The sequence below is a fragment of the Dipodomys ordii genome, unplaced genomic scaffold (assembly GCF_000151885.1).
Source record: "Dipodomys ordii isolate 6190 unplaced genomic scaffold, Dord_2.0 Scaffold14, whole genome shotgun sequence".
NCBI classification, from domain to species: Eukaryota; Metazoa; Chordata; class Mammalia; order Rodentia; family Heteromyidae; genus Dipodomys; species Dipodomys ordii.
This window is the reverse complement of record NW_012267230.1, coordinates 5281058-5294410: the sequence shown is the minus strand read 5'-3', so window position 1 is coordinate 5294410 and position 13353 is coordinate 5281058. Positions and strand designations below refer to the sequence as shown.

The window sequence follows — 13353 nt, the reverse complement described above, 5'->3', positions numbered from 1 at the left end:
GGGGGGGGACACTGTGAGGCGGGCGCGCGTACCTCCGGCGTCCGTGAGCACCTCCACGCGGCCGCTGAACATGGCCTTGAGCATGGTGTCCTGTCCCGTGAGGGTCCGCAGCGTGGTGTAGTGCAGTGAGCCCCCCACGTTCAGCTTCACGTACTTCCCATTCGGAGTCAGGGGCTTCAGGCCGAAGGCGGCGGAGCCGGGCTCCGGCCCCGAGGGCTGAGGGTCTTCCAGGGATGGGGCCGCGGTTGCCGCCGGGCCGGAGGCCTCGGCCGACATACCGGCTGGGGGCGACGAGCGGTGAGTGACTCTCCCAGCGCCCTCTGACCTGCTCCCCGAAGTCCCCGGGCCTCCAGCCCCGGGGCCAGACCTCGCAGCGAACACGCCCACTCGCAGCCGCTACTCCGCCACTCCGGCCCTCAGCCCCATCGCGCCCTCACCACCCGGAAGCCGGTGCTGGGCAGTTGCGCAGGCGCACTGAGGCCACGCCCCCATTGGACACGCCCCTGGATCTGGGAGGCGGGAGGCGGTTGCTGCGGAGCATGCGCGACTGTGGACGCCGTGGAGGGTTAGCGTTTAGGCTGAGTAGGGCTTGGCAAGAAGGGGGCGCCAGGCAGATGGAGGAGGCTCTCGGCCCCCTCCCAGGTGTGAATGTGGAAAGCGAAGTCCTCCCCACTCCCCGTGGCTGGGTCTCTGCTGGCCAACTGTTCCTTTACTGGTGGGAAGGGAAGGTGAATCCTAACAGGGCAGGGCATGGGGCAAGGTTCCCACCTCCCAGCCCCTTGCACTGATCAGCACCCGTGCACCCGAACAGGTGCACACTGAGCACCAACGGAAGCTCTTAAAGGAGACCAAATCGGGGTGGGTCTCCAGAGGAGGTGATAGTGGAGCTGTGTGAGGTGACAGTGCCCAGGCCCTCAGTTTAAGCCTCAGTACCAACACACACACACACACAGATTAACTACAAAAATGTGCATTTGAATGTACACACTCCATGCTGAGTACTGGTGGTTCACATCTGTAATCTTAGTTACTTAGGGGCTGAGATCTGAGGATCGCTGTTTGAAACCAGCCTGGACAGGAAAGTCTATGAGACTCCAATCTCCAAAAGTCTATGAGACTCCAATCTACCAAAAAAGCCAGAAGTACAGCTGTAGCTAAAGTTGTAGAGTGCTAGCCTTGGGTAAGTAAACTCAGGGATAGCGCCCAGGCCCTGAGTTCAAGCCCCAGGACCTGCACACACCACACACACACACACACACACACACACACACACACACTGATGCCCACACTCCACAGAAATCTAGTGCAGTTAAATAGAATTGTGAAACAGAAATTAAAAGCTGTTCAAATGTTTGTCCTTTTTGGGCACTGTAATACTTTTTTGTTATTTTAGCTACAAGGTGAGAAAAAGTCTTTATTCCAAGACAAAGAAGAACTTTTAACCAAGTGTTGGTGACTCTCACTTGTAATCCTATCTATTCAAGAGGCTGAGATATGAGGATTACAGTCCAAAGCCAAACCCAAACAACAAAGTCTGAGAGACTCTTATCTACAATTAAATCTACATCAAAAAGCAAGTAGGGAGGCTGGGATTTTGGCTTAGTGATAGAGTGCTTGCCTCGCATTAAGCTCTGGGTTCCATTCCTCAGTACCACATATACAGAAAAAGTCAGAAGTGGCACTGTGGCTCAAGTCATAGAGTGCTATCCTTAAGTAAAAGAAGCTCAGGGACATTGTCCAGACCCTGAGTTCAAGCCCCAGGACTGGCAAAAAATAAAATGAAATTTTTAAAGCCAGTAGGAAAAATAAAAAGCTGGTAGAAGAACCTTTAGCACAATTCAGTTTTTTCCAGTTTTGTTTTTGTTTTGTTGTTCATGGAGCTTGAACTCCAGGCTTGGTTGCTATCCCTTGCTTGTGCTCAAGAGACAGGAAGACCTTGACAGTATGGGGCTTGCCTGGTACAACCATTAGGCTGTGATGTTGACAGGACCTAGAATAATACAGCTAGGCCACTGTATTCTTTTGATTATGAATAAATTTTTTGTTGTTTGATTTTGTTTTCTGTTTATTTTTTTTTTAGTTGTGGGGCTTGAACTCTGGGCCTGAGCACTGTCCCTCAGCTCTTCAGCTCAAGGCTAGCGCTCTACCACTTGAGCTACAGTGCCACTTTTCTGGTCTTCTGGTGGTTTATTGGAGATAAGAGTTTCAACGGGATTTCCTGCCCAGGCTGGCTCTGAACCACGATCCTCAGATCTCAGCCTCCTGAGTAGTAGCTAGGATTACAGGAGTGAGCTTCTGGCGCCTGGCTCTTTTTTTTTTTTTTAATGGAACAAAAGCCTGAACTCCGGACCCTGTATTTTGCTTGACTCTCTTCTTTTTTTTTTGCCAGTCCTGGGGCTTGAACTCAGGGCCTGAGCTGCTTTTGCTTTTGAGCCACAGTAACACTGTGTATGTGGTACTGAGAGATTGAGCCCAGGGCTTCATGCATGCTAGCAAGCACTCTACCACTAGGCCACACACCCAGCCTTTGCTTGGCTCTCTTGCTCACAGCTAGAGCTCTATGGCTATGAGACACACCTCTAGCCTGGATTTTTTTTTTCTGGGTATTTTGGAAATGGAGTTTAGCAGACTTTTCTGCCCAGACTAGCTTTGAACTGTGATCCTCCAGATCTCAGACCCTTAAGTACTTAATTTTGCATTGGTAAGCCACAGACACGTGGCTAACAGTTTTAAAGAATACCCAATCTGACAGGGACAAGACCAGTCTGTGACCATGATGTATAAGACAAAAAAACAAGACAGTTTTAGTCACATTAGGACTCAGTCAAAACCATGAACACTATTTTTTTTTTCAGTTGTAGGGCTTGAACCCAGGGCCTGGGTGCTGTCCCTGAGCCACTCAGTGCTCAAGGCTAGTGCTCTACCACTTGAGCCACAGCACCACTTCCAGCTTTCTGGTGGTTCATTGGAGATCAGAGTCTCATAGACTTTCCTGCCCAGGTTGGCTTTGAACCTCACTCCTCAGATCTCAGCCTCCTGAGTAGTTAGGATTATATGTGAAAGCAACCAGTGCCTGGCCATGAACATTATTTAAACTAGTCTTGCTCTTTCCCTCTCACATTTTGGGTAGACATTATGCAAATTCCCAATCATCAGACTCTCCCTGCATCCTGACTATGCTTTAGCAGGACAAAGCTAGTTTCCCTTAGTCCTCTTCAAAAACCCAACACAAGCTGAAGTTCTGTAATAAGTCATTTTCTACATCCTCTTTCTCAGATGCCTTGCAATTCCTCCCATTGCATTCTCCCTCCTTGTAGTGAGTCATAAACCCAACCCTGTTCAATTTTAGGTATATTATTGATGCCCCTGACAAGAGGGTATTAACATTAACATCAGAAGCATGATTTTCTTCTTCTTTTTTTCAGTGAGACTGATTTTTTTGGGGGGTGCTGAGGATGGAACACAAAGCCTCCCTAATCAAGTCTCTACCACTAAGCTACATCCTCAACCTAAAGAGATGGAAGTTTAGAGTTGACACACAAGCTGGCCTGTGATCCTAGCTGCTCAGGAGGCTGAGACCTCAGGATCACAGTTCAAAGTCAGCCTGGGCAGAAAAGTCTGAAAGACTCTTATCTCCAATAAATCACTCAGAAAAAAAAAATGGAAGTGGCAATATGGCTCAAGTGGTAGAGTACTAACCTTGAGCACAAAGAGGCTCAGGGACAGTGCCCAGACCCTGAGTTCAAGCCCCAGGGCCAGCAAAAAAAAAAAGAAAAGTTGACACACAAAACAAGCTTGTATGTGCATGTGTGTGTGTGTGTGTGTGTGAATGCATGTTCATGTGTGCATTGTATGCATGTGCATGTATGCATTGTGTGTGTGTGTGTGTGTTCTAGCTCTAGTTGTCTTTTTGACAGGGTCTTATACTTCTTTCCTTGAGTAAGCCTGGACCATGATCCTCCTAGTCATACCTCCTGCATGGCATCTGGGATTACAGGCATGCTCCACAGTGCCTGACCTCCACAAAACAAGTTTGTTTTTTTTTGGGGGGGTCTGGTAGTGGGGCCTGAACTCTGGGCCTGGGCACTGTCCCTCAGCTCTTCAGCTCAAGGCTAGCACTCTACCACTTGAGCCACAGCACCACCTCCAGCTTTTTTCTTTTTGCTTATGTGGTGCTAAGGAATCGAACCCAGGGCCTCAGGCATGCAAGACAAGCATTCTACCACTGAGCCATCTTCCCAGCCCCCACAAAACAAGTTGTAAACACTCTGCAGAAAACAGGTCTGTGGATTAGATTTGGTCTAAAAACTTCCAGTTTGCCACCTTTCAGTTAGATGATCTCCTTTCTGGATAAAGGTTAGTACTGTTAGGAACAATGGAAGCAAGTCTGCACCTAGGTTGAGCCAGGGATAGAACACATCCTTCCACGTGGACTATTTTATTTAATGTTCTTTTCTCCTAAGTCATTCAGCACTCTCCAAATTCTATTCATGCCGTGCCATTTGCAAGGTTTCCTGCTGTATGTTTGACTATAAATGAGGTCAAATCCTTATTTCACAGGAAGATGCTGATGCATACCCATTCCCTTCTCCCTGTGAGCCTGTAGCCATGGGAACTGTGATCAAGTACACAATAACACCTCCATGAACAAATCCTCAGGGAACAAAGTTCATTTTAATACAGCTGGCTTGACCACAGAGGAATCTGGGGGACTCTCTGGGCTACTCAGCATCCTGCCACCTCCTGACTTTAAACTGGCTCCGGAGGAGGAAAAAGTGGAACTGTCTCAGGTATGGACTTCTTACTAGGAACTGGGACTTGAGCCAGACAAAGAGAAGCAACCAGGAGCTTTCTTGAACGTTTGCTTCTCAGAGGAGAAAGCAAAAGAGGGTCCTTGCATACCAAACCTTGAGGTGGGGGGAGGGAGGCTCTGAGGCTTTTATTGGTTTGGGGAGTGTGTAGATTGCACCTTAAGAATAGACTAAATTCCAGCAGCATCCTGACTTCTGGCTAGAAGATCTTTAAGGTCTCTTCCAGCCCTGAAATCACAGGAGAGAGGGACCCAGATCTGTAATGGCAGCTTTGGCTTGTGGAGTTGGGATGAACAGAAATAGCCCTGGGCTAAGGGAGTTTGAACTCTATTGATTCAGCTTCTTTTCTGACTCCTTGCCATTTCTCATATAATAGTATGCCCTTCACTCTGCTCAGATATCCTCTGATTACCTTAGAATAGTCCTGGGGATCTTTAGCACTACTACACTACTGCCATCCCCCTCTGCTCTGCTCTGTGGGACAAGATATCTGTCTCAGTTTCCCTGCTTTGCAACATTGTTTCTCCAGAACAAAAGCTACTCCTGACCCTGGCTACTCCCAAGTTCCTTGGGGTCAGGATCACCTTTTTTGGTTGTTGTTGTTGGTTGTGGGGCTTGAACTCTAGGCCCGGGTGGTGTCCCTGAGCTCTTCAGCTCAAGGCTAGTGCTCTACCACTTGAGCCACAGTGCCACTTCGAGCTTTTTCTGTTTATGAGATGCTGAGGAATGGAACCCAGGGCCTCATGCATGCGAGGCAAGCACTTTACCACTGAGCCACTTTCCCAGCCCAAGATCATCTTCTTATGCTCCCAGTGTCAAGTCAAGTTTTGCTGTAGAAGAAACTGATGACCTAAAACATCATTTTAATATGTACTAGGGTTTGAACTCAGGGCCTGAGCGCTGCCCCTTACCTTCTCCTCTCAAGGCTAATACTCTACTACTCATGACATAGCTCTACTTCCAGCTTTTTGGTGGTTAATTGGAGATGAGTCTCATGGACTTTTCTGCCCAGGCTGGCTTTGAACCATGATCCTCAGATCTCAGCCTCTTGAGTAGATAGAATTACAGGCTTGGGTCTCCCTACTCCGAAGTGAGCTCAAGCCCCACTACCAGCACACACACACACACACACACAAATCATTAATCTAGGGCTGGGAAGGTGGCTCAGTGGTAGAGTGCTCGCCTTGTATGCATGAGGCCCTGGGTTCCATTCCTCAGCACCACATAAGCAGAAAAAGCTGGAAGTGGCACTGTGGCTCAAGTGGTAGACTGTTAGCCTTGAGCTGAGGAGCTGAGGGACAGCACCCAGGCCCAGAGTTCAGGCCCCACAACCGACACACAAAAAAAAAAATCATTATATCTTTATTATGTACAGATCTTGGGCTGAGTACATGAATGTACAAATGAATCAGCTCTTGACTTTTGCCCTCATAATCTCAGCATGCAAATGACAAAAATTATCTGGAAAATGCAATAATAGTCCAAGGTGCAGAAATAGCAAAAGGGGGCTGGGAATGTGGCTTTAGTGGTAGAGTGCTTGCCTAGCACGCATAAAACCCTGGGCTCCATTCCTCAGTACCACATAAATAGAAAAAGCCAGAAGTGGTGCTATGGTTCAAGTGGTAGAGTGCTAGCCTTGAGCCAAAGATGCTCAGGGAACCCCTGCTTTCACTATATTTGATGTCAGTATAAATTGTAGAGGAGATGGGGAAAAACAAGTCGTTTAAGGATACAGGTGGACCTGTTGCAACAATGAGAAGTACAAGGTTATGTTGAAAACGAGCTTTACAACGTTGGTGGGGGGTGGGGGAGGATTGGGTAGTGGGGAGGTGCCAGGGAGGTAGGGAAGGGATGTGAAGGGTAAACAAAGGAGGAGGCTGCAATGCTTGGTAAGAAATGTATGCATTATCCTGACCATGTAATTGTGACCCCTCTGTACAGTATGTTCACAAAAAAAATTAAATTAAATTAAAAAAAAAAAGATGCTCAGGGACAGTGCCCAGACCCTGAGATCAAGCCCCAGACTGGCAAAAAAGAAAAAAGAAAAGGAAAAAAAAGAAAAAGGGAGAGAATAATTTCTACTTGTTTGTGGGAAGAGTGAGAATTGTTCACACCTGGGAAAAGATTTATGTAGAATCTGAAGTTTAAGATATAGGTGAAGCCGGGTGCCATTGGCTCATGCCTGTAATCCTAGCTACTCAGGAGGCTGAGATCTGATGATTTCGTTTCAAAGTCAGCCTAGGCAGGAAAGTCCATGAGACTCTTATCTCCAATAAACCACCAGAAAAGATGGTGCTGACGCTCAAGTGGTAGAGCACTCACCTTGAGCTGAAGAGCTAAGGAACAGTGCCCAGGGCCAGAGTTCAAGCTCCATGACCAACAACAACAACCAAAATATAGATAGATAGATAGATAGAGATATAGATGTGAAAGAATTTATTTATTTAGTAAATATATGTTGAGTATTTGGAATACTTTGATGAACAAAACAGACTCCTTCATGAAGTTCACATTATAGTGAACTATAGCAAATAGCAGATATGAAAAATAAAGCAAATTAGTATTTTATTATTCAGTGTGGAAGTATGGCTCAAGTAGTAGAACACCAACCTCGAGTGAAAAAGTTAAGCAAGAATGGGAGGCCCTGAGTTTAAGCCTCAGTACTGGCACAAATAAAATAAAATAAAAAGGCCAGGCATCCCTGGCTCATACCTTTTATCCTAACTACTCAAAACGCTAAGATCTGAAGATTGAGGTTTGAAGCCAGCCTGGAACAGGAAAGTCTGGGAGACTCTTCTTTTTGTTGGTTGTTTTGTTTTGTTTTGTTTTTGTTGGTCATGGGGCTTGAACTCTGGGCCTGGGTGCTGTCCCTTAGCTCTTCAGCTCAAAGCTACTCTACCCCTTGAGCTACAGCACCACTTCCTGGGAGACTCTTATCTCCGGTTAACCATCAAAAAGCCAGAAGTGAAGCTGGGGCTCAATTGGTAGAATGCCAGCCTTGAGTGAAAGAGCTGAGGGCCCAGGCCATAACTAAGCCCCAGTACTACTGGTGCGCGAGTACACACACACACACACACACTCCTACACACACACACACACACACACTCCTACACACACACACACACACACACACACACACACACACACACTCCTCCATTGGCTTTCTAACAAATTCCAGTCTCTTTCCCATGGTTTGTTTACAGAGCCATGGCCCCAGAAAATTCACCATCCTGGGAGCCAATCTTTTCCTCTTTGGATCTTTGCCTTGCTGGCCCTTTTGCCTGAAACTGACACCTTCCAGAACTGCACACTGCAGGAAGATTGACACCACACCCACTAGCAACAGCTCACAAAGAAATCTTCTCTTGAATGCCTGCAATCCTCCTCACGTTCCTTCCTGTCCATTTCAAAAAACCTCTTCTGTTTACTTCTCTTTCTCATTAAAATGAAGACCGTGAAGGCTAAACCATTCTCTTTCCTCATCATGATTCCAGCATCCGGGCATCTCGAGGTGCTCTGTAAATATTTGTTGAACAGAGTAAAGGTGGAAAAGCACAGAGAAGGAGGAGGGACAAGATTGACATTGGGCTGAAGGAGGGAGCAGAGCAACCTTGAACTTGTTCTTTTAGGAATCGAATTCAGTAGGAAATGTGGAGGCTGCAGCGAAGGGAGGAGAGAGTGGAGGCAGAGGGGAGGGTTAGGTGACAGCTACAGTAGTCCTGAAGGGAGATAATGAAAGCCCAAAGTCAGGAAGGTTCCAGAGACAATTTTAATGATGGATGGGGATGTGTGGGAGAAGGGCAGAGTGTGGAGTCAGGGTTGACTCAAATTTCCTGCTTGGGAGATGGGGGGGGGTGAGGGGGAGTAGGTGCTACTGTTACCTGAGATGCAGATCCAGTAAGAAGACAATATTTAAGAGGAAAAAAAAAATCAGCTCAGCATTTTAAACAATTGTAAGTCAATTACACTTGACATACAATTTACCATTCTACCCATTTCGAAATGCACAATTTGGCATGGCATTAAGTACATTCACCTCTGTTTCGTTCTAAAATATTTTCAGTACCCCAAAGGAAGCTTCAGCCCCACCTACTCGCTCCTCCACTCCTCCCCTGACAGTCACTGATCTACTTGGCATATGTGTTCATTTGTCTCTCTGGGGTAGCTCATAGCAGTGTGATCATACAACAGGAGACTTTTATTTTGTTAGAATTATGTTTTCAATGTTCCATGTTGTATCGTGTAGTAGTAGTTCATTCTTTTTCCTTCATTTATGTATGCATGCATGCATGCATATATGTGCGTATGTATGTGTGTATATATGTATATGTATGCATGTGTTCTGTGCCAGTTCTGGGGCTAGATTTCAGTGCTTCACTCTCACTATATGGCCTTTTCACTATGGCACTGTGACATCTGAGCCACACCTCCTCTTCTGGCTTTTTTCTGGTTCACTGGAAATAAAGGTTCCTGGATTTGTCTGCCTGGGCTGCTTTAGGAACTTAGTCCTCAGATCTCAGCCCTTTGAGCACCCAGGATTATAGCATGAACCACCAGTGCCTTGATGCCTCTATTTTTTTTTTATTGGGGTAAAATACTCATAACATAAATTTACCATCTTTGTGGCTGTTGTTTTTAATGTACTATGTGATTTTTTTGTTTCCTTTGTATGCTCTTCCTCCTACGGTATATCCCTTGTTGTCACTGTACTTGATTTTGGTACCCTGCATCTTATATATATATGTGTGTGTGTGTGTGTGTATATATATATATATATAATTTGGGAAGGAGAATAACAAAATGGTAAAACAAGGACACAGGATGACCCATTGCAACAATGACACTCACAAGATACTGTTGGAAATGAACTTTACAATTGGAGGGCGAGGAGATGAGAAAGGTGGGGGAAGGAAGGGATAATAGGAGAAAAATAAAGGCAGGGGTAACAATGCTCGAAAAGAAATGTACTCATTACCTTTCTCGTGTAATAGTAACCCCTCTGTACAGCATCTTTACAATAAAATAAAATTTACAAAAAGCCAAAAAACCTTTTTGGCCACAGTGAGGTTTGATTAGTGATTAGTGATGGTTGTGTGTGCTAGGCAGGTTCTCTACCACCTGAGCCAAATCCCAAAGCTCATATTAGTTATTGTTAAGTGTCCAGTTGGGTGCCAGTGGCTCATACCTGTAATCCTAGCTACTCAGGAGGCTGAGATTTGAGGATCATGATTCAAAGCCAGCCTGGGCAAGAAAGTCTGAGACTCTTATCCCTAATGAACCACCTGAAAACTGGAAGTGGCACTGTGGCTCAAGTGGTAGACACACCTTTACCTAAAGAGCTCAAGGATAGCACTGAGGCCCAGAGTTCAAGCCCCACAACCAACAACAAAAATAAAAGTGTCCAGTTTGGCATTAAGTACATTCACATTATTGTAGAATCATCAGCACCACTGATCTCCAAAAGTGTTTTTTTGTTTGTTTTGTTTTTCATCCATCCTGGGACTTGAACTCAAAACCTGGGTACTGTCCCTGAGCTTTTTTGCTAGCATTCTAGTTAAGCCAGAGTTCTACTTCCAGCATTTTGATGGTTAATTGGAACTAGGAGTTTCATAGACTTTCCTACCTGGTCAGGCTTCAAACTGTGATCTTCAGATTTCAGCCTCCTGAGTAGCTTTACCGAGTAGATTTGCAGGTGTAAGCCACTGACATCTGGCTCTAGTAGGTTTTAATCTTCCTAAATTGCAACTCTATACCATCTAAGCACTAATTCCCCATTACCATTTTCCCAGCTGTGCAACCCCAGGCTACCTTTTTTAATTTTTTTTGCAATACTGAGGATCAAACTAGGGCCTCTGGCATGATAGACAATTGCTTTACCACTTGACTCACACCTAGCCCTTTGCTTATATATATTTTATATTACTATATTTGTATTGTAATTATAAGCGTTACCATTTTACAAGTCAGATGATAAGTACATTTCTTTTTGGACACTGTCATCCCTTCCTTTGCTCTCTCCTGTGTATTTTTTCCAGCCATGATGTTTAAACTCAGGGTCTGGGTGCTGTCCCTGAGCTCTTTTTTATTTGTCCTTTTCTTTTTTTGGGGGGGGGGTCCAGTCATGGGGCCTGAACTCTGGGCCTAGGCGCTGTCCCTCAGCTCTTCAGCTTAAGGTTAGCACTCTACCACTTGAGCCACAGTGCCACTTCTGGCTTTTTTCTTTTTGCTTATGTGTTGCTGAGGAATCGAACCCAGGGCCTCATGCATTTAAGGCAAGCGCTCTACCACTGAGCCACCATCCTAGCCCCCAGCTCTATTTTGTTTTTAAAGCTGGCCTCAAACTTGTGATCTTTCTGTCTCTGCCACCTGACTAACTGGTATTAGAGGCATGTATCACCACATTGGGCCCTCCATCCTACTTTAGGATTCTATGTTTTTTGTTTTTTGGGTTTTTTTTGGCCAGTCCTGGGGCTTGAACTCCGGGCCTGGGCATTGTCCTTGAGCTTCTTTTGCTCAAGACTAGCCACAACACCACTTCCAGCTTTTTCTGTTTATGTGGTACTGAGGAATCGAACCCAGGGCTTCATGCATGCTAGGCAAGCACTCTACCACTGAGCCACATTCCCAGTCTGACTCTATGAATTTTTATACCCTAGATGTCTCATGTAAGTGGAAGCATATAGTACTTCCTTTCAGTATAAATATTGTCTACTTGAAATCATGACAACAAGGTTAATTTTGTTGAAGCTTGGACCAGAATTTCTTTTCTTGTTACTGCTAAACAATATTTCATTGTATGTATACACTGCATTTTGTTTATCCATTCATCTGTTGTTAGACATATGGGTTATTTCTGCTTTTGACTATTGCGGATAGAGCTTCTGTAAACATCAATATGCTTTTTTTTTTTGCTTAAACATCTTTTCAGATTTGAGGTAAACGCTTAGGAGAATTGCTGGGTCACATGATAATACTATGATTAATTTACTGACATGCTGCTAGCCTGTTTTCCACAGCATAGGTAATATACAGCCCTGATACAAGGATTTCAATTTCTCCACATCCCTGCTAACACTTGTTATTTACCATTAAAAAATGTATATATTGTAAGCTGGGTGCAGTGGCTCAAGCCTGTAATCCTAGCTACTTGGGAGGTGGAAATATGGGAATTGTGGTTTGAGCCCAGGCCAAGCATAGAAGTTTGAGAGAGCCAGGTGCCAGTGGCTCAGGCCTGATATCCTCACTACTCAGGAAGTTGAGGACTGAGGATCATGATTTAAAGCCATCCCAGGCAGGAAAGTCCATGAGACTCTTATCTCCAATTAACTATGAAAAAGCTGGAAGTGAAGCTTTGGTTCAAGTGGTTGAGCATTAGCCTAAACAAAAGAGCTCAGAGCAGTGCCCAGGCTTTAGTACAGTCATGAAAGAGAGAGAAAGAAAGAGAAAGGGAGAGAGGGAGAGAGGGAGAGAGAGAGAGAGAGAACATTATGCTAAATGAAGCTATAAGTGAAGCTAGCCAGTTACAAATGGACAAATGGACAAATATTTTTAGTCAGCTTGTATAAAATTGCTTTTCTAGGAAAATTTTATCTACAAAGTAGACAAAAGTGTTTAGGATAAAGTTTAAGGAAGCATGAGGGGTTATTGTTCAGTAGTTACAAGATTTCTTTCTGGGGTGATGAAATAGTATGTTTTACCAAAAGTTAGAAAAAAAAAAAAACTAAGAAAAAGGAAAAAAAAAATCAGGTAGCTCCTGATCTCAGCTACTCGGGAAACAAAGATGCAGAGGATCACAGTTTGAGGCTATCCTGGATAAAAACTCATAGAAACCCCATCTAAACCAATAGCTGGGTGTGGTGGCATATGTCTCTTATCACAGCTATATGGGAAGTATACAGAAGTACAGGCCAGCTGGGGCACACGTACCCCATACCCAATAATAACCATACCCCAGAAATAACTAAAGCAAAGTGGGTTGAGTGTGGCCCAAATGGTAGAGTACCTGCCTAGCAAGTACAAAGCTCTGAGTTCAACTCGGAGGACTACAAAAAACAAACAACATAAAACCACCACCAATGATACCTTGCCTGCCAGTAAGGGGATTTGAACTTTTTTTTTTCCTGTCCGGGGGCTTGAACTCAGGGTCAGGGTGCTGTCCCTGAGCTTCTTTTGCTCAAGGCTAGCACTCTACTACTTGAGCCACAGTGTCAATTTCAGCTTTTTCTGAGTAGTTTATTGGAGATAAGAGTCTCAAGGACTTTTCTGCCTGGCCTAGCTTCAAATCTCAACCCTCAGATCTCAGCCTCCTGAGTAGCTAGGATTATAAGCGTGAGCCACCAGCGCTGGCTAGATTACCACATTTTTAAGAAAAAGAAAAAAAAGTTGCCAGGTGTAGTGTAATTGCAGCCCCTAGGGAGATAGAGACAAGAAGACTATGGTTTGAGGGCAGTTTGGGCAAAAGTCAGTGAGACTCTGCCTCAAAAACAAGGCTATAACCAACCAAGGCCTAGTGATTAATATCTGTATTCCTAGCTACTCAGGT

At 45.1% G+C, this 13353-nt stretch overlaps 1 protein-coding gene across 1 annotated transcript in view; it reads right to left on the bottom strand.

The window, feature by feature from the left end:
- Window positions 1-438, bottom strand: part of Kctd13 (potassium channel tetramerization domain containing 13) — an 18207-nt gene extending 17769 nt beyond the window's left edge. The window contains exon 1 of the mRNA XM_013011431.1: window positions 33-438. Coding sequence (XP_012866885.1) covers window positions 33-276 — 244 coding nt within the window. The 5' untranslated portion in view covers window positions 277-438. The remainder of the gene's footprint in view (window positions 1-32) is intronic.
- Between the last annotated feature and the right edge of the window lie 12915 nt (window positions 439-13353).